This window comes from Marmota flaviventris, chromosome 14 (genome assembly GCF_047511675.1).
Source record: "Marmota flaviventris isolate mMarFla1 chromosome 14, mMarFla1.hap1, whole genome shotgun sequence".
Classification (NCBI taxonomy): Eukaryota; Metazoa; Chordata; class Mammalia; order Rodentia; family Sciuridae; genus Marmota; species Marmota flaviventris.
The window spans coordinates 71,984,604-72,008,084 of NC_092511.1; the positions used below are offsets into that span (position 1 = coordinate 71,984,604).

Genomic DNA, 23,481 nt, shown 5'->3' on the forward strand with positions numbered 1-23,481 from the left:
GTTGGTTCCCCTTACCTGTTGTTCATCTTCCCTTTTCCATGTCTGATGCCTTCACAGCCCTCAGATCCTCTCCCCGAGGAAGGCTCCCCAGTTAGTCTTTCCTCAAGTTTCTAAGGAAACTTAATACCTAAGTTCTTGTTTGTTTTCTTCAGAGCAGTTATATAATTTGAGAATATTTTGTGTCTCTCCCTCTCCAGAATATATGTTCCTATGGACAGGCACCCTGTCTGTTTAGTGACAATTACCCGTTGGAATTGCTTCTTGTCCCTTTTAAACACAAAGCAGGAAGGCTAACAGTTCGCCTGCTTTCTTGCAGTGAAATGTCCTAAACCATAAACAAAGAATAAAGCCTCTGGAAGGGGAAGGGGATGGCTTTCTGCAGAATCACAGAAAAGCATGGCATTAGTGAAGACACTTTGTTTCTCAACTAGGTAAAGTTTCCTAACTAGGCAAAAACTAAAACACAGATGATTATAGGTTTCTGCCTATAATCCTGAAGACAATCATGGTGACAGTAACGGTGGTATTATTACATGCCTGGGACTTTATATACTTCTCTCTGAACTACCCTGCAAGATGGAGACCTACAAATGCATATGAGAAGACTATAAATTCAAAAGAGACCTAAGGTCATTCTATCGATAGTTCGACAAATGTCATACTGAATATATTGCAATCTTATTCTCTCAAGTTTTAGTTACAATGTTCTCTACATGGCCCATTTAAACACACAAACATGTATTATTGCATTTCTCCTACTGTCTCTCATCTCCTCCCTGGCCCGCGCCACAATGGAATAATAACAAGTCTCCAAAATCATATTCAAATCAAATGGTAGATTTATTGGCCATCTCTGTTATACAATAGGTGAAAATATCTCAATTTAGGATATTCTAAACTTAACTTTGGCTTCCTGTTATGCTGAAAGACCAGGGCCAGGCACAAAGGCTGACAATCAGTGGACAACAGAAGTAAACTGCTGATGGTTCACAAGTCTACATGATTCATTCCACAGTTTTAGGACCTTTTTGTTTTTGTTCCTTTCATAGCATCTTCCTCTTTTCAAATTCCTTCAGAAACAGAAGAAAAGGAGGAGAGAGGGGAGATAAAAACATAAAAGATCCAAATTACATTCTTGGTCAAAATGATTCTCAAACCTATTATCTTTAAGATCCTTTGAAGAACCAAATTACAAGAATTAAAATATACCAGAACGAGGGTGCTTAACACAAAATAACAGCTTTCAAATCAGTCTATGTCAGCTTAAATCTAATTAAGCTATATGCAGAGCTTCAACTTTATGTCTCTCAACTCAGAAGCTAGAGAGAGGCTATAAATAATACTTATTTTTTCACTGGAGTGTTATTATTAGGAGGGGACAAACTTTGTTGTGTTTATCCAAACCACAACAGGCCTTTTACTAAGGCTATGGAAACAGATTTGCTTACTTTCTCACAGAAGAAAATTAAGTAAAGATTCAGTTAGAATTGGAACAAAGTGTCAAAAACATTAGAAACACTTAAAACAGAAGAATACCTTAAATAAGACTTTGTTTAAGGAAACAATACTGAAAATTACATTTTTCTAGATTGTAACAAATAGCACCAGATAAAATGTGTAGATGCCTGCTGCCACTTACTGGAGCAAAATGGTAACACACATCTCCAATGTGAATTTAAACATTTATTTTTCTCCTTTTCCTCCACTTTCAAAAAGAATTCTTCCCACACTTTATTACTCACCCAGACTGATTTCAAACACTATGGCACATAGTGTTATATTCCAAACGATAGGATATGAAAAAATTCAATACACAAGTAGTTCATAAAATTATCTCTAAGACAAGAGCAAAGAAGATTACATATAGTCAGGATTTTTAAACTCTATCTGAATATTGTTCCCTTCTGGGAAAACAATTTTTCTTGTTTTCACCATGCTTGAAAAATAGGGTTTTTGTTTTTTTGTCAAAGCTATAGTCCTGACAAAAAAAGAGGTAGAGAAGCCTTAAATGATCACTCAAAGAAACAAGCTAATAATCACTATAGAGATTATGGAAAACAAAAGATAATTTATAATACTTTAATCATAATATGGTATTAAAAAGGAAAAGCAAAGAAAATGGTTTAAATGTTATTCCTCCAACCCATAAGTGACATGGCATCACAGAACATCAAGGCCAGAAATGAGAACCTGAGTCTCCCCACTCTCCTCTTTAGACTTCCCTCTACCCCAACTCCCTCTTTATAGTTTTAGTTTCTTGTTACTCAGCCTTCAGCCCCTCTCCTTGGAAACAGAAACAATAAAACAATATGGGGTCAGGTGACTATAACCTAAAGGCTCTCCTTCAGGGGAAAAGAAGAAGAAACATAAGGCAGTTTTCTACACACACTCTCTCCATTCCCAAAATCATGGGAATGAAGAAATCATGGCACTATGGCCTCCAAAATGTCATTTTTGCATGTCATATCTTATTGTTTATAGAACAGCATATCCCAATATTTAAAGAAGACCAATTTTTAAATGAGAAAGTTTCTTACTTAGGGGATAAGAACATTAATAGAGTGCAATCAGAATGAAATAAAAAATTAAGACCCAGAAGAAAAGACCATGATTTCCAGGCATCCAGTGTCGTCCCACACTGAGGAGTCCCATAACTTCAGAGCACTTGGGCCATTATCAGTACTCACCTTGTAAATGGTGGTGCCCAGTTGTGCAGGAGACATGCTGACTACAACTCCTGCACTCTGAAGGGCAGCAATCTTCTCTTTAGCTCCACCTTTTCCTCCAGCAATAATTGCTCCTGCGTGACCCATTCTCCTGCCCGGGGGAGCAGTTAAACCAGCAATGAAGGACACTACAGGCTTGGCATTTGGACCCTGCAGAGAAAGTGATAATGGTAAACAATCTAATGAAGAAGTTAATCAAAATCATGACTGTTGGCAAATGGTAAAAGCCCCTCAATTCATTCTAAAAAAAAAACCCATACAAATACTGAACTATAACTGAAACCACTATATGCTTCTTAAAGATGACTCAACTTTCCAAACAAACTCAGGAAAATAATCCTGATCAAATTTTTATATCTGTTGAATATTAACAGCTTTGCTGGCACAAGCTGGTTTTTTAAAAATTATTATTTTTAGTTGTCTATGGACCTTTATTTTATGTGTGGTGCTGAGAATCAAACCTAGTGCCTCACACATGCTAGGCAAGTGCTCTACCACTGAGCTACAACCCCAGCCCCACAAGCTGTTTTACAAATATATATATGAATCTTTCATTTGAAAAACACAGGAACATACCTGAAAATTTGTTATATGACTTATAACAACAATGATCTAAGACCCAAGATCGGTTTGCCTTATTTTAATGGAATTTTATGTCTCAATTCCTTTTTAGTTAATGCTTAATAAATGTGTTAAAAAAGGGGGGGGATACACTGGTAAGACCTAGGACTCAAGATTCAATTTCATATTGACTAAAGTGGATTGCCCTTGGATAAGACACATCGCTTCTCCAGACCTCTGCTGCTTCATCCAGAAATAAAATGGCCGACCTAGATTGGTGGCCAACAGCCCTTTCAACTCAAATTCTATAGTGTCTAAGAAGGAAGATTAGGATTAGTTTTATTCAACAAAAATCCATTTTAATGTGCCACCTCTGTGCATATATCACTGTACTAGATTGAGGTTTAAAAAATGCATGAAAACTTAAGAATTTCTGGGCTTTGAACTTACAATATAATTAAAGAAATGATATTAAATAGGTTTTCATATTCATCAGCTAAGAAATGACATACAGCAATGTATGAATATATGGTTAAATTTTACATCGAATGATGCCATGTAATAATACTTACTATCTTAGAAATTAACACTCAAAACTTATAAGTATATTTCAATTCATCTGAAAAGATAACTTTTTAGAATGGTATTAAAAACATTCTTGTGAGAAGAGTGGCATTTAACAACAATTTTGGAACTCCTGTTTAATAAATGACAAATGATACTGCTTTTGCATTCAATCTGTTATAAATGTTATTTTAGTTGAATTATTTTAGATGAAAATCCGGCCTCACCCAGATATGCAGCTGAAAATGGGAAAAATATTTTAATTGCTTTACAGATAATGGTGGATATTCTTTTTTGATATTACACACTTCTATTAAAATGGCAATTTTTTAAAGGTTAGATGCAATGTTAGAATCTGACGCCATAGTAATGAACTTTTTGTCCTTTGTTATTTTGAAATCTATTAGTCTGTCTTGTATTTTGAATAACTCTTCTACTCACACAATTTTATAGCATGCTTTAAAAAATGCATGAAAATGTAAGAATTTTGGGGCTTTGAACTTACAATATAATTAAAGAAATGATATTAAATATGTTTACATATTCATCAGGTGGAAAAATATCCTAAATGCTGACATACTTCATTATTCAGTTTCAACAAATCACAGTCATTGTATCACTACCAATCTCACTGGAAAAGCCTTTTCAGTAAAGGGAAGTTACTAAACTTCCTGATGATGGCAGGTAGAAGTTTTCCAAAATTTTAATATTCATTTGAAAATTCAAATTTTATTAGTACCCCCAAATACTACCAGTTGTTTGATAGTATGGTAAGTTTGCTTTGTTTATTTTTGAGAAAACTTCTGCCAAATAACCAAGTCTGAATAACCAGTTTGTTTGCTGGTCATCTTTTCAAATAAAATTGGTGTTCCTTAAAGCAGTTTGTTTAGTTCACAGCTCAATTGTAAGAAAACTTCTTTCCTATCTTGTCACAAAATACTGATGAGGACCAAAATTTAATAAAACCAGTAATTTTTATTGCTTCATCAAAAACTTCTTTTAATTAAAACTTTTTTATTTATTAATTTATTTTTAGGAAAATGTATCAAATGAAGATGCTATCCTTCCTCCATTGCATGCTTTTAGCCCCTTTATCAAATATAAGATAGTTGTAGTTTTGTGGATTGGTTTCTGTGTCCTCTATTCTGTACCATTGGTCCCCCGCCTGTTTTGGTACCAGTACCATGCTGTTTTTGTTACTATTGCTCTGTAGTATAGTTTGAAGTCTGGTATCGCTATACCGCCTGATTCACACTTCCTGCTTAGCATTGTTTTTGCTCTTCTGGGTCTTTTATTTTCCCATATTAACTTCATGATTGCTTTATCTATTTCTACAAGAAATGCCGTTGGGATTTTGATTGGCATTGCATTAAACCTATAGAGAACTTTTGGTAATATCGCCATTTTGATGATGTTAGTTCTGCCTATCCATGAACAGGGTATATTTTTCCATCTTCTAAGATCTTCTTCTATTTCTCTCTTTAGGGTTCTGTAGTTTTCATTGTATAAGTCTTTCACCTCTTTTGTTAGGTTGATTCCCAAGTATTTTATTTTTTTTGAAGATATTGTGAATGGAGTGGTTGTCCTCATTTCCATTTCAGAGGATTTGTCGCTGATATACAGGAATGCCTTTGATTTATGTGTGTTGATTTTATATCCTGCCACTTTGTTGAATTCATTTATTAGCTCTAATAGTTTCTTTGTAGACCCTTTTGGGTCTGCTAGGTATAGAATCATGTCACCTGCAAATAGAGATAATTTAAGTTCTTCTTTTCCTATTTTTATGCCTTTAATTTCTTTCGTCTGTCTAATTGCTCTGGCCAGTGTTTCGAGAACTATGTTGAACAGAAGTGGTGAGAGAGGGCATCCCTGTCTTGTTCCAGATTTTAGAGGGAATGCCTTCAATTTTTCTCCATTCAGAATGATGCTAGCCTGAGGCTTAGCATAGATAGCTTTTACAATATTGAGGTATGTTCCTGTTATCCCTGTTTTTTCTAGAGTTTTGAACATACAGGGATGCTGTACTTTGTTGAATGCTTTTTCCGCATCTATCGAAATGATCATATGGTTCTTATTTTTAAGTCTATTGATGTGGTGAATAACATTTATTGATTTCCGTATATTGAACCAGCCTTGCATCCCAGGGATGAATCAAAAATGCTCACCATCTCTAGCAGTCAGAGAAATGCAAATCAAAACCACCCTAAGATACCATCTCACTCCAGTAAGATTGGCAGCCATTATGAAGTCAAACAGCAACAAGTGCTGGCGAGGATGTGGGGAAAAGGGTACACTTGTACATTGCTGGTGGGACTGCAAATTGGTGCAGCCAATTTGGAAAGCAGTATGGAGATTTCTTGGAAAGCTGGGAATGGAACCACCATTTGACCCAGCTATTCCCCTTCTCGGTCTATTCCCTAAAGACCAAAAAAGAGCATGCTACGGGGACACTGCTACATCGATGTTCATAGCAACACAATTCACAATAGCAAGACTGTGGAACCAACCTAGATGCCCTTCAATAGATGAATGGATAAAAAAAATGTGGCATTTATACACAATGAAGTATTACTCTGCATTAAAAAATGACAAAATCATAGAATTTGCAGGGAAATGGATGGCATTAGAGCAGATTATGCTAAGTGAAGCTAGCCAATCCCTAAAAAACAAATGCCAAATGTCTTCTTTGATATAAGGAGAGTAACTAAGAACAGAGTAGGGACGAAGAGCATGAGAAGAAGATTAATATTAAACAGGGATGAGAGGTGGGAGGGAAAGGGAGAGAGAAGGGAAATTGCATGGAAATGGAAGGAGACCCTCAGGGTTATACAAAATTACATACAAGAGGAAGTGAGGGGAAAGGGAAAAATAATACAAGGGGGAGAAATGAATGACAGTAGAGGGGGTAGAGAGAGAAGAGGGGAGGGGAGGGGAGGGGAGGGGGGATAGTAGAGGATTGGAAAGGCAGCAGAATACAACAGACACCAGTATGGCATTATGTAAATCAATGGATGTGTAACTGATGTGATTCTGCAATCTGTATATGGGGTAAAAATGGGAGTTCATAACCCACTTGAATCAAAGTGTGAAATATGATATATCAAGAACTATGGAGTAGAGGGAACTGGGACCAGACACAGAGCAGGCCCAGCGGCCTGCTGAGGGGCAGAGCCGCCCCCCACCCCCCTCGCCTGCCAGGTAGGGGAAGGGTGACCACCTACAGAAAAGGCCCAGTGGCCCCCGGTGGGACAGAGCTTCCAATCACTCCTGCAAGGTAGGCGGGCCTGCGACCCACCGGCAGAAGAGGAGCAGCCGCCTGCTGAGAGGCTGAGCCGCCCGCTCCCCCTGCGCCGGCATAGTAGAGGGAACTGGGACCAAACACAGAGCAGGCCCAGCGGCCTGCTGAGGGGCAGAACCGCCCCCCACCCCCCTCGCCTGCCAGGTAGGGGAAGGGTGACCACCGACAGAAAAGGCCCAGTGGCCCCCGGAGGGACAGAGCTTCCAATCACTCCTGCAAGGTAGGCGGGCCTGCGACCCACCGGCAGAAGAGGAGCAGCCGCCTGCTGAGAGGCTGAGCCGCCCGCTCCCCCTGCGCCGGCATAGTAGAGGGAACTGGGACCAAACACAGAGCAGGCCCAGCGGCCTGCTGAGGGGCAGAGCCGCCCCCCACCCCCCTCGCCTGCCAGGTAGGGGAAGGGTGACCACCGACAGAAAAGGCCCAGTGGCCCCCGGCGGGACAGAGCTTCCAATCACTCCTGCAAGGTAGGCGGGCCTGCGACCCACCGGCAGAAGAGGAGCAGCCGCCTGCTGAGTGGCTGAGCCGCCCCCTCCCCCTGCGCCGGCATAGTAGAGGGAACTGGGACCAGACACAGAGCAGGCCCAGCGGCCTGCTGAGGGGCAGAGCCGCCCCCCACCCCCCTCGCCTGCCAGGTAGGGGAAGGGTGACCACCGACAGAAAAGGCCCAGTGGCCCCCGGCGGGACAGAGCTTCCAATCACTCCGGCAAGGTAGGCGGGCCTGCGACCCACCGGCAGAAGAGGAGCAGCCGCCTGCTGAGAGGCTGAGCCGCCCGCTCCCCCTGCGCCGGCATAGTAGAGGGAACTGGGACCAGACACAGAGCAGGCCCAGCGGCCTGCTGAGGGGCAGAGCCGCCCCCCACCCCCCTCGCCTGCCAGGTAGGGGAAGGGTGACCACCGACAGAAAAGGCCCAGTGGCCCCCGGCGGGACAGAGCTTCCAATCACTCCGGCAAGGTAGGCGGGCCTGCGACCCACCGGCAGAAGAGGAGCAGCCGCCTGCTGAGAGGCTGAGCCGCCCCCTCCCCCTGCGCCGGCATAGTAGAGGGAACTGGGACCAAACACAGAGCAGGCCCAGCGGCCTGCTGAGGGGCAGAGCCGCCCCCCACCCCCCTCGCCTGCCAGGTAGGGGAAGGGTGACCACCTACAGAAAAGGCCCAGTGGCCCGCGGCGGGACAGAGCTTCCAATCACTCCTGCAAGGTAGGCGGGCCTGCGACCCACCGGCAGAAGAGGAGCAGCCGCCTGCTGAGAGGCTGAGCCGCCCCCTCCCCCTGCGCCGGCATAGTAGAGGGAACTGGGACCAAACACAGAGCAGGCCCAGCGGCCTGCTGAGGGGCAGAGCCGCCCCCCACCCCCCTCGCCTGCCAGGTAGGGGAAGGGTGACCACCGACAGAAAAGGCCCAGTGGCCCGCGGTGGGACAGAGCTTCCAATCACTCCTGCAAGGTAGGCGGGCCTGCGACCCACCGGCAGAAGAGGAGCAGCCGCCTGCTGAGAGGCTGAGCCGCCCCCTCCCCCTGCGCCGGCATAGTAGAGGGAACTGGGACCAAACACAGAGCAGGCCCAGCGGCCTGCTGAGGGGCAGAGCCGCCCCCCACCCCCCTCGCCTGCCAGGTAGGGGAAGGGTGACCACCGACAGAAAAGGCCCAGTGGCCCGCGGCGGGACAGAGCTTCCAATCACTCCTGCAAGGTAGGCGGGCCTGCGACCCACCGGCAGAAGAGGAGCAGCGGCCTGCTGAGAGGCAGAGCCGCCCCCTCCCCCCCGCGCCTGCAAGGTAGTCGGAACTGAGACCACCACCAGAACAGGTCAGACCTGCAACCGAGAGACAGAACAGGCCCAGTGGCCTGAGGAAGGGTAGAGCCGCCCCCCCCACGCCTGCAAAGTAGGCGGACCTGCGATCCACTGGCAGTACAGCCCCAGAGGCCTGCAGAGGGGCAGTGCCGCTGCCTGCGCCTGCAAAGTAGGCAGAACTGCGACCACCGACAGAACAAGCCTAGCGGCCCGCAGAGGGACAGAGCCGCCGCCCGCGCCTGCAAGGTCGGCGGACCTGCTACCGACCGGCAGAGCAGGCCCAGCGGCCTGCCGGCGTGGTAGGCACATTGCCCCAATTGGAGGAGGGGCAGAGCCGCCGCCCGCGCCTGCGAGGGAGACTTTGCAACTATACAAGACCAATATAAATATATAGGGGGAAAATTCAATAGCACAACAGTTTCACCAAGAAGAACGGAACGCAAACAGTATGAAGAGACAAGGAAAGAAAGGACCACAAGCATTGCAGGTCAACTCAACGTTAGAAGAGGTAATAGCTGCAGCTGATGGAATGTCAGATAAAGAATTCAGGATATACATGCTTCAGATGATCTGGAGTCTCAAGGAAGACATCAGACAGCAAAATCAGACAATGAAAGATCACTTCAACAATGAATTACATAAACAAATCCAAGAACCAAAAGATCAACTATACAGGGAAATAGAGGTTATAAAAAACAAACAAACAGAAATCCTAGAAATGCAGGAAGCAATAAGCCAACTTAAAAACTCAATTGAGAATACTACCAGCAGAGTAGAACACTTAGAAGACAGAACATCAGACAATGAAGATAAAGTATTTCAACTTGAAAAGAACATAGACAGCTCAGCAAGACTGTTAAGAAACCATGAGCAGAACATCCAAGAAATATGGGATAACATCAAGAGACCAAATTTAAGAGTCATTGGGATACAGGAAGGAACAGAGTTTCAAACCAAAGGAATGAGCAATCTATTCAATGAAATAATTCGAGAAAACTTCCCAGACTTGAAGAATGAGACAGAACCCCAAATCCTAGAAGCCTATAGGACGCCGAATGTGCAAAATCATAAGAGACCCACACCTAGACACATTATAATGAAGATACCCAACATACAGAATAAGGAGAGAATTTTAAAAGCTACAAGAGAAAGGAAGCAGATCACATTTAGGGGTAAGCCAATCAGGATAACAGCTGATCTTTCAACACAGACTCTGAAAGCTAGAAGATCCTGGAATAACATATTTCAAACACTGAAAGAAAATGGGTTCCAACCAAGAATTGTGTTTCCAGCGAAATTAAGCTTCAGGCTGGAAGATGAAATTAAAACCTTCCACGATAAACAAAAGTTAAAAGAATTTGCAGCTAGAAAACCATCTCTTCAAAACATCCTTGGCAAAACATTACAGGAAGAGGAAATGGAAAATAACAATGAAAACCAACAGTGGGAGGTAGGACACTAAAGGGGGGAAAATAATCAAAGTGGAAAACAAACCATGTTTAGTAACATAAATAAACAAATATGGCTGGAAGAACAACCCATATCTCAATAATAACCCTAAATGTTAATGGCTTAAACTCACCAATCAAGAGACACAGGCTAGTAGAATGGATCACAAAACAAGACCCAACAATATGCTGCCTACAGGAGACGCATTTGATAGGAAAAGACATACATAGGCTGAAGGTGAAAGGTTGGGAAAAATCATATCACTCATATGGACTTCGGAAACAAGCAGGAGTATCCATACTCATATCAAATAAAATAGATTTTAAGCCAAAGTTAATCAAAAGGGATAAAGAGGGACACTACATACTGCTCAAGGGAACCATACACCAACAAGACATAACAATCATAAATATATATGCCCCAAACAATGGTGCAGCTATGTTCATCAAACAAACTCTTCTCAAGTTCAAGAGTCTAATAGACCACCATACAATAATCATGGGAGACTTCAACACACCTCTATCACCACTGGACAGATCTTCCAAACAAAAGTTGAATAAGGAAACTATAGAACTCAATAACACAATTAATAACCTAGACTTAATTGACATATATAGAATATACCACCCAACATCAAGCAGTTACACTTTTTTCTCAGCAGCACATGGATCCTTCTCAAAAATAGATCATATATTATGTCACAGGGAAACTCTTAGACAATACAAAGGAGTAGAGATAATACCATGCATCCTATCTGATCATAATGGAATGGAACTGAAAATCAACGATAAAAGAAGGAAGGAAAAAGAATACATCACTTGGAGAATGAACAATAGGTTACTGAATGATCAGTGGGTTATAGAAGACATCAAGGAGGAAATTAAAAAATTCTTAGAGATTAACGAAAACACAGACACAACATATCGGAATCTATGGGACACATTGAAAGCAGTTCTAAGAGGAAAATTCATTGCTTGGAGTTCATTCCTTAAAAAAAGAAAAAACCAACAAATAAATGATCTCATACTTCATCTCAAAATCCTTGAAAAAGAAGAGCAAAACAACAGCAAAAGAAGTAGAAGGCAAGAAATAATTAAAATCAGAGCTGAAATTAATGAAATCGAAACAAAAGAAACAATTGAAAAAATTGACAAAACTAAAAGTTGGTTCTTTGAAAAAATAAACAAAATCGACAGACCCTTAGCCATGCTAGCGAAGAGAAGAAGAGAGAGAACTCAAATCACTAACATACGGGATGAAAGAGGCAATATCACAACAGACACTTCAGAAATACAGAAGATAATCAAAAATTATTTTGAATCCTTATACTCCAATAAATTAGAAGATAGTGAAGGCATAGATAAATTTCTTAAGTCATATGATCTGCCCAGATTGAGTCAGGAGGATATAGACAACCTAAACAGACCAATATCAATTGAGGAAATAGAAGAAACCATCAAAAGACTACCAACTAAGAAAAGCCCAGGACCGGATGGGTATACAGCAGAGTTTTACAAAACCTTTAAAGAGGAACTAATACCAATACTTTTCAAGCTACTTCGGGAAATAGAAAAAGAGGGAGAACTTCCAAATTCATTCTACGAGGCCAACATCACCCTGATACCTAAACCAGACAAAGACACTTCAAAGAAAGAAAACTACAGACCAATATCTCTAATGAACCTAGATGCAAAAATCCTCAATAAAATTCTGGCCACTCAGATACAAAAACATATCAAAAAAATTGTGCACCATGATCAAGTAGGATTCATCCCTGGGATGCAAGGCTGGTTCAATATACGGAAATCAATAAATGTTATTCACCACATCAATAGACTTAAAAATAAGAACCATATGATCATCTCGATAGATGCGGAAAAAGCATTCGACAAAGTACAGCATCCCTTTATGTTCAAAACTCTAGAAAAACTAGGGATAACAGGAACATACCTCAATATTGTAAAAGCAATCTATGCTAAGCCTCAGGCTAGCATCATACTGAATGGAGAAAAATCGAAGGCATTCCCTCTAAAATCTGGAACAAGACAGGGATGCCCTCTCTCACCACTTCTGTTCAACATAGTTCTCGAAACACTGGCCAGAGCAATTAGACAGACGAAAGAAATTAAAGGTATCAAAATAGGAAAGGAAGAACTTAAATTATCACTATTTGCAGATGACATGATTCTATACCTAGCAGACCCAAAAGGCTCTACAAAGAAACTATTAGAGCTAATAAATGAATTCAGCAAAGTGGCAGGATATAAAATCAACACGCATAAATCAAAGGCATTCCTGTATATCAGCGACAAATCCTCTGAAATGGAAATGAGGACAACCACTCCATTCACAATATCTTCAAAAAAAATAAAATACTTGGGAATCAACCTAACAAAAGAGGTGAAAGACTTATACAATGAAAACTACAGAACCCTAAAGAGAGAAATAGAAGAAGATCTTAGAAGATGGAAAAATATACCCTGTTCATGGATAGGCAGAACTAACATCATCAAAATGGCGATATTACCAAAAGTTCTCTATAGGTTTAATGCAATGCCAATCAAAATCCCAACGGCATTTCTTGTAGAAATAGAGAAAGCAATCATGAAATTCATATGGAAAAATAAAAGACCCAGAATAGCAAAAACAATGCTAAGCAGGAAATGTGAGTCAGGCGGTATAGCGATACCAGACTTCAAACTATATTACAGAGCAATAGTAACAAAAACAGCATGGTACTGGTACCAAAACAGGCGGGTGGACCAATGGTACAGAATAGAGGACACAGAAACCAATCCACAAAACTACAACTATCTTATATTTGATAAAGGGTCTAAAAGCATGCAATGGAGGAAGGATAGCATCTTCAACAAATGGTGCTGGGAAAACTGGAAATCCATATGCAACAAAATGAAACTGAATCCCTTTCTCTCGCCATGCACAAAAGTTAATTCAAAATGGATCAAGGAGCTTGATATCAAATCAGAGACACGCTGTCTGATAGAAGAAAAAGTTGGCTACGATCTACATACTGTGGGGTCGGGCTCCAAATTCCTCAATAGGACACCCATAGCACAAAAGTTAATAACTAGAATCAACAAATGGGACTTACTCAAACTAAAAAGTTTTTTCTCAGCAAAAGATACAATAAGAGAGGTAAATAGAGAGCCTACATCCTGGGAACAAATCTTTACTCCTCACACTTCAGATAGAGCCCTAATATCCAGAGTATACAAAGAACTCAAAAAATTAGACAATAAGAGAACAAACAACCCAATCAACAAATGGGCCAAGGACCTGAACAGACACTTCTCAGAGGAGGACATACAATCAATCAACAAGTACATGGAAAAATGCTCACCATCTCTAGCAGTCAGAGAAATGCAAATCAAAACCACCCTAAGATACCATCTCACTCCAGTTAGATTGGCAGCCATTATGAAGTCAAACAGCAACAAGTGCTGGCGAGGATGTGGGGAAAAGGGTACACTTGTACATTGCTGGTGGGACTGCAGATTGGTGCAGCCAATTTGGAAAGCAGTATGGAGATTTCTTGGAAAGCTGGGAATGGAGCCACCATTTGACCCAGCTATTCCCCTTCTCGGTCTATTCCCTAAAGACCTAAAAAGAGCATGCTACAGGGACACTGCTACATCGATGTTCATAGCAGCACAATTCACAATAGCTAGACTGTGGAACCAACCTAGATGCCCTTCAATGGATGAATGGATAAAAAAAATGTGGCATTTATACACAATGGAGTATTACTCTGCATTAAAAAATGACAAAATCATAGAATTTACAGGGAAATGGATGGCATTAGAGCAGATTATGCTAAGTGAAGCTAGCCAATCCCTAAAAAACAAATGCCAAATGTCTTCTTTGATATAAGGAGAGTAACTAAGAACAGAGTAGGGTCGAAGAGCATGAGAAGAAGATTAACATTAAACAGGGATGAGAGGTGGGAGGGAAAGGGAGAGAGAAGGGAAAATGCATGGAAACGGAAGGAGACCCTCAGAGTTATACAAAAGTACATACAAGAGGAAGTGAGGGGAAGGGGAAAAATAATACAAGGGGGACAAACGAATGTCAGTAGAGGGGGCAGAGAGAGAAGAGGGGAGGGGAGGGGAGGGGAGGGGTGATAGTAGAGGATAGGAAAGGCAGCAGAATACAACAGACACTAGTATGGCAATATGTAAATCAATGGATGTGTAACTGATGTGATTCTGCAATCTGTATATGGGGTAAAAATGGGAGCTCATAACCCACTTGAATCAAATTGTGAAATATGATATATCAAGAACTATGTAATGTTTTGAACAGCCAACAATAAAAAAAAAAAAAAAAAGAAAAAAAAAAAAAAGAACTATGTAATGTTTTGAACAACCAACAATAAAAATTAAAAAAAAAAAAGGAAAATGTATCAAATGAAACAAAACAAGTATGTTTAGCTTTTTTTTGCTAAATTCTAAGCTACTCCACAGATGCAGAGTTAGGGAGATCAAAGATGGTGGATTAGAGGAAGCCCATATAATCCAGTCACTCTGTCTTGAGATTTATGCAGTGGAAGTAGTACTTCTCAGTAAGGTGGGTGATGAAGAAACTCACTGAAATTCAATAATGGATAGAGAAGCATAAAGACCCAGAAATGCAAGTGCTACAAAAAGAAAACCAGAAAGAGTACATTGGAGTGAACCCAATGGCAGCAGTGGTGCCAGTTTACTGCAAAGAAATGCAACACAAACAGGGAGAGAAAGACACAGCAGACAAATCTGCCAAGGGAAAATGTGTAGAAGAAAAACCAGTTTGAACTTAGGTGAATCAGAGGCTACACAGCAAGCTGGTATTTGAAAAGTGCTCCCTGTTTTTCAACTGGCAAGTAGAGAGCTGAGACAGGGAGTCATCTTAAAGAAGCCACACTGCAGCTTGCTGCTGTGGGAGCCCAGAAGATCATAGCAAATACTGTCATACTGTCATGGCAATTTCATACTGCATAGCCTAGGGTGTGCCTAGCAGAGTGTGACTGAAACAGGCAGAATGCCTTATGCCTAGGAAAAATCAGGTTAGGAATATGAGGGGGCTTGTTTTCCCTTTGAGTCTGGCAGCTCACAGGAAAAGCTGAGAGGATCCTGAAAGTAAACAGGTGGGTGTGACTACAATTGGGAACTGAGCTTGGGAAGGCCACATACATGGATAGTGAAATGTGTGAAACCTGTGCAAGGTTGGTCATCCTACTCCCCAATTCTCAGAAGGCCTGAGATCCAGATGTTCACATCTTCTCAGAGCTAGGGTGTGTTGACCTAACATCTCTGGAGCAGATATCACCTGACAAAGTTCTGAAGTTTCAATCAAAGCTTAATTCCCAGGCACTGAAACTTTCCATTTAGAACTTTGCATCATATTTCTTATACTTCTGTGTTGGGTTTTATGCATCTGTTGAGATGGATTTCTCTTCCAATAATAAATGCTGGAAAGGTTATAGAGAAAAAGAAACACTTTTACACTGTTGTTGGGATTGCAGATTAGTACAACCACTATGGAAATTAATATAAAGTTTCCTCAAAAGACTAGGAATGGAAACCGTAAGACCCAGCTATATCACTCCTCCATATTTATTCTAAAGATTAAAGTAATCATACTACAGTGACACATGCATACCCATGTTTATAGCAGCACAGTTCACAATAGCTGAACTACGGAACCAGCTTAGGTGTCCATCAATAGATGAATGGATAAAGAAAATGTGGTAATGTACACAATGGAGTTTTATTCAGTCACAAAGAAAGATTAAATTTTTCCATTTGTAGGAAAATGGATGGAATCTGAAAACATTATATTAAGCAAAACAAAGTCAAACTCATAAGGTCAAGCTTTGTGTTTTCTCTCATATGTGAAAGCTAGAAAAGAAAAAGGAAAACAAAAGGATGTGTGTGGAGAGTGATTTATGAAAATGAAAGGGAGATAGGTAAAGGAAAGGGACCAGGGGGAGGGAGAAGGGGAGAGAAAGGGGAAATAGTAGGGCACGATATTGAGCAAATTACATTGTTATATTGTGCTCTTGTATGAATATGTAACAACAAATCCCATCATTATGTACAAGTATAATGGATCAATAAAATAATATGGGAATAAATATACCAGCTCTATTAAAAAAAAAAAAAAAGCTGCATCAGCCCCAACCTGGGAGTATATCAATCTATAAGTACCAAACTTCAATTGACAGTACTTTCCTTCTGTACTACCTTATACTGGTGAGAAAGGGAAGCTGAGAGCTGTTTTAGACGCTTGAGTTCTAGGACACTCTAGCTGGCAGCTTGGTAAGCAATATTAAAAGAGGTTAATAACCCTCAACATTTGCTCTCTCTAAGGGATATGTAGTCACCACAGTACAAAAAGAAATACAAAGAAGGGCAGTCTGGCATAGGCAGTGAACATTCATCCTTGTTGACAGTTTTGATCACTTCAGTGGAGAAAATTCTTTCAGTTCTTTTTTTTCCTTTTCTCCTTCTTCCTCTTCCTTTTTTTTCTTGTTCTTGCTGTGTTGTTTTGTTTGTGAATATACACATAATTGTCTTCTATTTTTTTTTCACTTTTTTCCTCTCTTCTTTATGATTTGTATTTTGCTTTGTCTTTTGAGGATTAGAAATTTTTGTTTGTTTGGGTTTAATTTTGTTTTTCTCATTACTCTTTCTCTAACAGCCAAACTCTCTTGTTCTTTCTCTATTCTATTTCTTTCACTTATTTTTTCTTCTTCTTTATAAGTATCACTTGCTACCTCTCTTCTGCTTCATCTCTGTTCACATTTTAAATATTTTGAATTTTCTTTTTTCTTCCCTATGTCATTTTTTTGAATTGTAGTTTTGTCAACTTTTATAATTTGTATAATTCCTTTCCTTACCATTCATGTTATTACAGTTATTATTATGTGGATAGTGTTGTTGACACCTACTGCTAACTTTAAGGTTAGATCTTACTCATGGCTATTTATTATTGTTGATGTTGTTAACTGCTGACCTCACTATTCCTCTTTTTGTGGTAATTTGTTTTGTAGATGTCATACTAGGCACTGTGGGTGTATTTAGTGCTGTGAATTGCTGTTGTTTGTTTCTCATTTTTAAAAGAGGTGCTGGTAATCTACTGGGATACTACAAATTCCTAGTGTGGCGGCACTGCTCTGAACTATACCCACAACCCAGCTGAGACACAGTGCACTTTGCCCACATACAAACTAATCCTGCTCAAGCTTCAATAATACTTTAATGTGTAGAATAGGGGAGATAAAAACCTCAAATCAATGACTAGCCCCTCAGAGAAAATGGCCTAGGGGACTCTTAAAATCCACTCATGGATACCCACTCCTATAGCAAAAACACAGGTGGCTCAGAGGAATCCATAGTGTTGAAGCAGTTCTCCAAGAGTAAATTAAATCAGCAGGTCTGCAATGGCTAATTAGAAGCATCGAAGGTTGAAATTAACGCTTGGAATACTCTAGGCCTATGTGTTAAAGCTAAGATATACAGACAGCACAGAACTTATTACAAAAGAGACAACTGCTCATAAAAGGAACTCCTTGTGAAAGAGGAAGAGGAATCCCATCTCACACAAAGAAACAGGAAAACAAGTCTCCTGCCCAAATTTATAATCCCCCAACAAAGGAACACAGACATTGAAGAGAATGAAATTCCAGAGAAAACGAATTATTAAAACAATTAATGAGCTAAAAGAACATCTTAGAGATGATCATCTCTTCAGTGACCCTGATGTGCTTTTTACATGTCTATTATTATATTCAATACAGTGGCTGTGACATACTTCCAATGTATTCTCATATTAAACAATAAATTCCCTGAAGACAGGAACACTGTTCTCACTCATTTCTGTATGTCCAGCAACTACTGTAGTACCTGTGGAATAGAATTAAAAGGACTCCACAAGTCATTTACTCATCTGCTGGTGATCTCTGCATAGAAATATGAGAATCTTATATCTGAGTGATAATAATTTCCACTTGATCCCTCCCTGACAGCCCCCCAAAAGTGGGGATATGAATAGGAAAGTGTTGGGTTAAATATTAATCTGTGCCTAGGAAAGCTTGCAATAAGATAAAGTTCTAAAGAATGTAATAAAGAAGGAAATGGAGAGTGGAAGCTGGCTACTTCTCTTGTTTCCAATCTTTAGGTGAGGATCAAAGCAGAGGGACTTTGTTGTAAAGTAAAAGAATGTACTCATTAATATCTGAAGAAATCTACTTAAGCAGTGGGTATGCAAACTATTCTATACATTCCCCCTGCTTGTAGGTGTGGTGAGGCCCTCCATTGTATCCTGGCCTACCACCAGGGAGTGAGCAATAAAATGTCCAAATCCTCTCCATTGAATCCTCCAAGTTCTTTCTTTTGAATTAGTTAATAGTATGCTTGGGACATTTGCAGCCCTGGGGTTGAACAAACTACCCTTGTCTGCTGATGACATGATCCCGTATCTAGAAGATCTAAAAAAACCTCCACCAAAAGACTCTTAGATCTGATAAATTCAGCAAAGTAGAATAAAATCAACATACAAAAATCAATAGTTTCTCCCACACTCTCATAATAAATCTGCTGAGAAAATAATTAGGAAAAATAATTTCATTCTCAATAGCCTCAAAAAAAAAAAAAAAGAAAAACTCTAAGGAGGTGAAAGAACTTTACAATGAAAATTATAAAACTCAGAAGAGAAAACTGAAGACTTTAGAAGATGGAAAGACCCCAATGATTCTGGATACACAGAATTAACATTGTCAAAATGGCTATAATACTAAAAGCAATCTACAGATTTAATGTTAACTCCATTAAAATATCAATGACATTCTTTGAAGACCTAGAAAAAAGTTCTAAAATTCATATGAAAGAATCAAAGACCTAGAATAGTCAAAGCAAACCTGAGCAAAAAGAGCAATCCTGGAGAAATTACATTACCTGATCTCAAATACTACTACTACAGAAAAAAACAAATTATTCTACAAAGCTATAACAACAAAAACAACACAGTATTGGCATAAGAACAGACATGAAGACCAATAGAATAGAAGACACAGAGACAAATTCCACATAAATACATAGAACCTTGACAAAAGTACAAAAAACATGTGTTGGAGAAAAGATAGCCTTTTAACAAATGGTGCTGAGAAAACTGGATATCCATATGTAGAAGAATAAAACTAGGTCGCTATCTCTCACCCAAAGTTTATCAAAGACCTAGAAATTAGATCAGAAATACTGCAAGAACTAGAAGAAAACCTAGGATCAATACTCCAATATATTGGCACAGACACTAACTTCCTTAATAAGATTCCTCAATCCTAAGGAACCAAAACAAGAATCAAAAAGTGGAATGGAATCCAATTAAAAACACAGCAGGAAATGACAATGCAAAGAGAAAGCTTACAGCATGGGAGAAAACCTTTGCCAGCTATTCTTCCCTTATATATTCAGAATTTATATTCAAAAGAAGAAATACAAATGGCCAACAAATTTATTAAAAAAAAAAGTTTAACATTCCTAGCAATCAAGGAAATGCAAACCAAAACTATGTTGAGATCCATCTCACTCCCACTAGAATGACAATCATATTAAGAATAACTGCTGGTGAGGATGTGAGGGAAAAGGTATATTTATAAACTGTTGATGGGACTGCAAACTAGTATAACTACTTTGGAAAGCAATATGGAGATTTCTAAAAAGAATAGGAATGGAACCATCATATGACCCAGCTATCCCATTCCTTGGTATTTATCCAAAAGAACTAAAATCAGTATTCTATAGTGATACAAGCATATCAGTATTTATAGAAACACAATTCACAAGAGCCACGTTATGGAACCAGCCTAGGTGCCTGTCAATAAATTAACAGATAAAGAAATTGTGGTATACATATACAATGGATATAAAGAAGAATAAAATTATGTGATTTTCTGGTAAATGGATGGAATTGGAAAATATCATATTGAATATAATAAGTCAGACCCAGAGAGTTAAAGGTCTAACCATTTCATATGCAGAAATCAGAAGCCAAATGGATTGGGGGGATAGATAAAGAAAGCAGGGATCTCATAAAAACAGAAGGGAGACCAATAGAGTAGAGGAAGGAGATCTAGAGGAGGGCATGAGGAAAAACTGGGAAACAAAATCTACCAAATTATGCTATATACATGTACAAATATGCCATAATTAATCCTGCTTATATATAAAATGATAATGTACTAATTAACATAATGATAGTAATAGAAGAGAGTTCAGTAGAATAGAAAAAGGGGATGCAAAGGGAGGAAAGAAGGGAAGAGGGGAGAGAAAGGAAAGGTACTAAAGAAGGAGAGTGAGCAAATTATGTTAATGTGCTTATATGAATATGGCATAATGAATTCCATTATTATGTATAATTATAATACACTAAAAAATCTGTTTTAAAAAATTTTATCCTAATTTGCTATATATGACAGTAGAATACATTACAATTCATATTACACATATAGAGCACAATTTTTCATATCTCTGGTTGTACACAAAGTATACTCACACCATTCGTATCTTCATACATGTACTTAGGGTAATGATGTCCATTCTCATCCCACCATCTTTTCTACCCCCATGCTCCTTCCCTTCCCCTCCCACCCCTTTGCCCTATCTAGAGTTCGACTAATCCTCCCATACTCCTCCTCCCAACCCCACTATGAATTAGCCTCCTTATAACAGAGAAAACATTCAGCATTTGGTTTTGGGGGATTGGCTAACTTCACTTAGCATTATATTCTCCAACTCCAACCATTTACCTGCAAATGCTATGATTTTATTCTCTTTTATTGCTGAGTAATATTCCATTATGAATATACAGATCACATTTTTCTTTATCCATTCATCTACTGAAGGCCATTTAGGTTGGTTCCACAGTTCAGCTATTGTGAATTGTGCTGCTATAAACAATGATATGACTGTGTCCGTGTAGCTGTTTTTAAGTTCTTTGGGTATAGATCGAGGGACAAAAGAGGAAAAAAAAAATGGCTAGGCATGGTGGCCCACACCTATAATCCCAGCAATTGGGAGGATAAGCAAGGAAGACTACAGTTCAAAGCCAGCCTCAGCAACTTATCAAGACCCTGTCTCAAAATAAGAAATATAAAGAGCTGTGGATGTAAAGCACCCCTGGGTTCAATCCAGTACCAAAACATTTTTAAAAAATTAAAAATTGAAAAAAATATAGACAGAGAAGAGTCAAAGAAGAACAAGTAAGATAAGACGCAGATCCAAACCAGAACAGAGGAAATAACTACAGATGGAATTCTAACTCTAGACATACCACTAATACACAGCTTAGCCACTGGTAGAAATGGGAGTAAAGAGAAATAAAAGATGGTTCTGAGGTTTCTGCCATGGAAACTGTATAAAATACAAGGTTAATTATGCAAGATAATCATTCACATCTAATGAACAGACACATAAAATAGATCCAGGGGAGGAAAACTAGGAGAAAAAACAAGAGGACTTAATGGACAGGATGAAGAATGAATGGAAGCCACTGGAGACTTCTGCAAAAAACTGTCAGGAGAGGAAGGAGATTAAGTAACAGTAAACAGCCAATAAAAGGGCATATTATGTACCTGGCACTACTTTGCTATATGTTATTGAGTCATATAGCAAACTTCACAACCCTTAAAAAAATTCTAGAAGGCTTGTACTAATGCATGAAAACTAAGACAGCAAGGTTAAGAAACATTCTCAAGATCACATCACTTCTATGACAGAAGCCAGATCTCTGGGGATTAGGTAGAGAATAACAAGTTAGGAAAAAGATCCAGAAATGTGTGGAAGGTTGAGACGTATCTTATATTTCAATTAGGGCTTAAAACCATGACAAAAGAAAATCAAGTATACTTCAAAATAGCCCTTGAAAATTCCTTAAATAAATGTGCACTGTTTTTTGTATATGGGCCTGTAGGTGACAATATAGGTTCCTTTAACAATCTAGTATTCATTTTTTCCCCATGACATTTAATTTATTCACTCCTTAATTTTTTTCACAAGCATTAAGAGAAAATTATATCCAGTCTCTTGTCTAGTCTTCTGAAAATGCTTTTTCACTCACTCACTCATCAGTACCAGAGAAACTCTCAAAATCATTTGCATGTTTTCCCACAGCTCTGAGACACAACAATGGCCAGAGTACAGTTAATGAGTGGGGAATGTGGGAAGGGAACTGCCTCAGTCATAACTAAGCCTCTTCCCAACCACCCACTTCACCCTAGGAAAGGAGCTTAATTATAATTCTTCCCTTCAGTTAAATGAAATTATGATACAACTCCAAATTTACCCCTTCACACATTTAATTCTAAGACAGAAGTTTTTTTATGGAAAGGCTTCAGAGGACATGGATAGAAAAAGCTTTTCTACATGATCTTTTAAGGAAAGTGGCATTCTACAAGAAAAGATTGAAACTAGAAGGAGGCAAGATCCTGTAGAAGGGCATAAATGAGAAGACCTTGGGAGGGTTAGCCTTGAGAAAGAGAAAGTACATTTATTTCCCTACAACCTGGAGAAAGAACATCAAACACAGTTGAAAATTTACATCGCGCAGATCATGTGGGGCCTCAGGATGATGGTCTGAATGTTCTCTGCAGCAAGAGGACAACTTACCAACCACAAAGTGAGAGGTGATACCTGGGAAGGAGGATTCAGAGTAGGGAAACAAATCAGGCACTGTGGGAAAAGAAAGCGAATCAACCCAGAAAGAGGAGTCTAGTAGAGAAAGCCCTACTCAGAAAAACTATTATCTTTCATGTTTTCTTGAAAAACTCATCTTTGAAAAAATAAAACTATTTTCTAAAACAAAACTCTGATATTATTCATAGCAAAGAGCTATATTCTTAAAAATTTAAACTTACTGAATTATTTTGCTTCAAAAACTCTGCAGCATTTTCTTCTGCATCACCACCAATTTCACCAATCAATATGATGCCTTCTGTGGTTGAATCATTCAGAAAGATTTCAAGGCAGTCAATGAAATTAGTTCCATTAAAGGGATCACCTCCAATACCTGGGACAATCAAAGAATATCAACATCAATTGAAA

At 39.5% G+C, this 23,481-nt stretch overlaps 1 protein-coding gene across 2 annotated transcripts in view; it reads right to left on the reverse strand.

The window, feature by feature from the left end:
• Nucleotides 1–821: 821 nt before the first annotated feature.
• Suclg1 (succinate-CoA ligase GDP/ADP-forming subunit alpha) overlaps nt 822–23,481 on the reverse strand; it is a 44,734-nt gene continuing 22,074 nt past the window's right edge. For both annotated transcript variants that reach the window (XM_027943824.2, XM_071601774.1), the window contains exons 7-9: nt 23,295–23,446; nt 2,688–2,876; nt 822–1,070 (exon numbers count right to left, since the gene is read on the reverse strand). In XM_027943824.2, the coding sequence (XP_027799625.1) occupies nt 1,044–1,070; nt 2,688–2,876; nt 23,295–23,446 (368 nt within the window). In that variant the 3' untranslated portion in view covers nt 822–1,043. The remainder of the gene's footprint in view (nt 1,071–2,687; nt 2,877–23,294; nt 23,447–23,481) is intronic.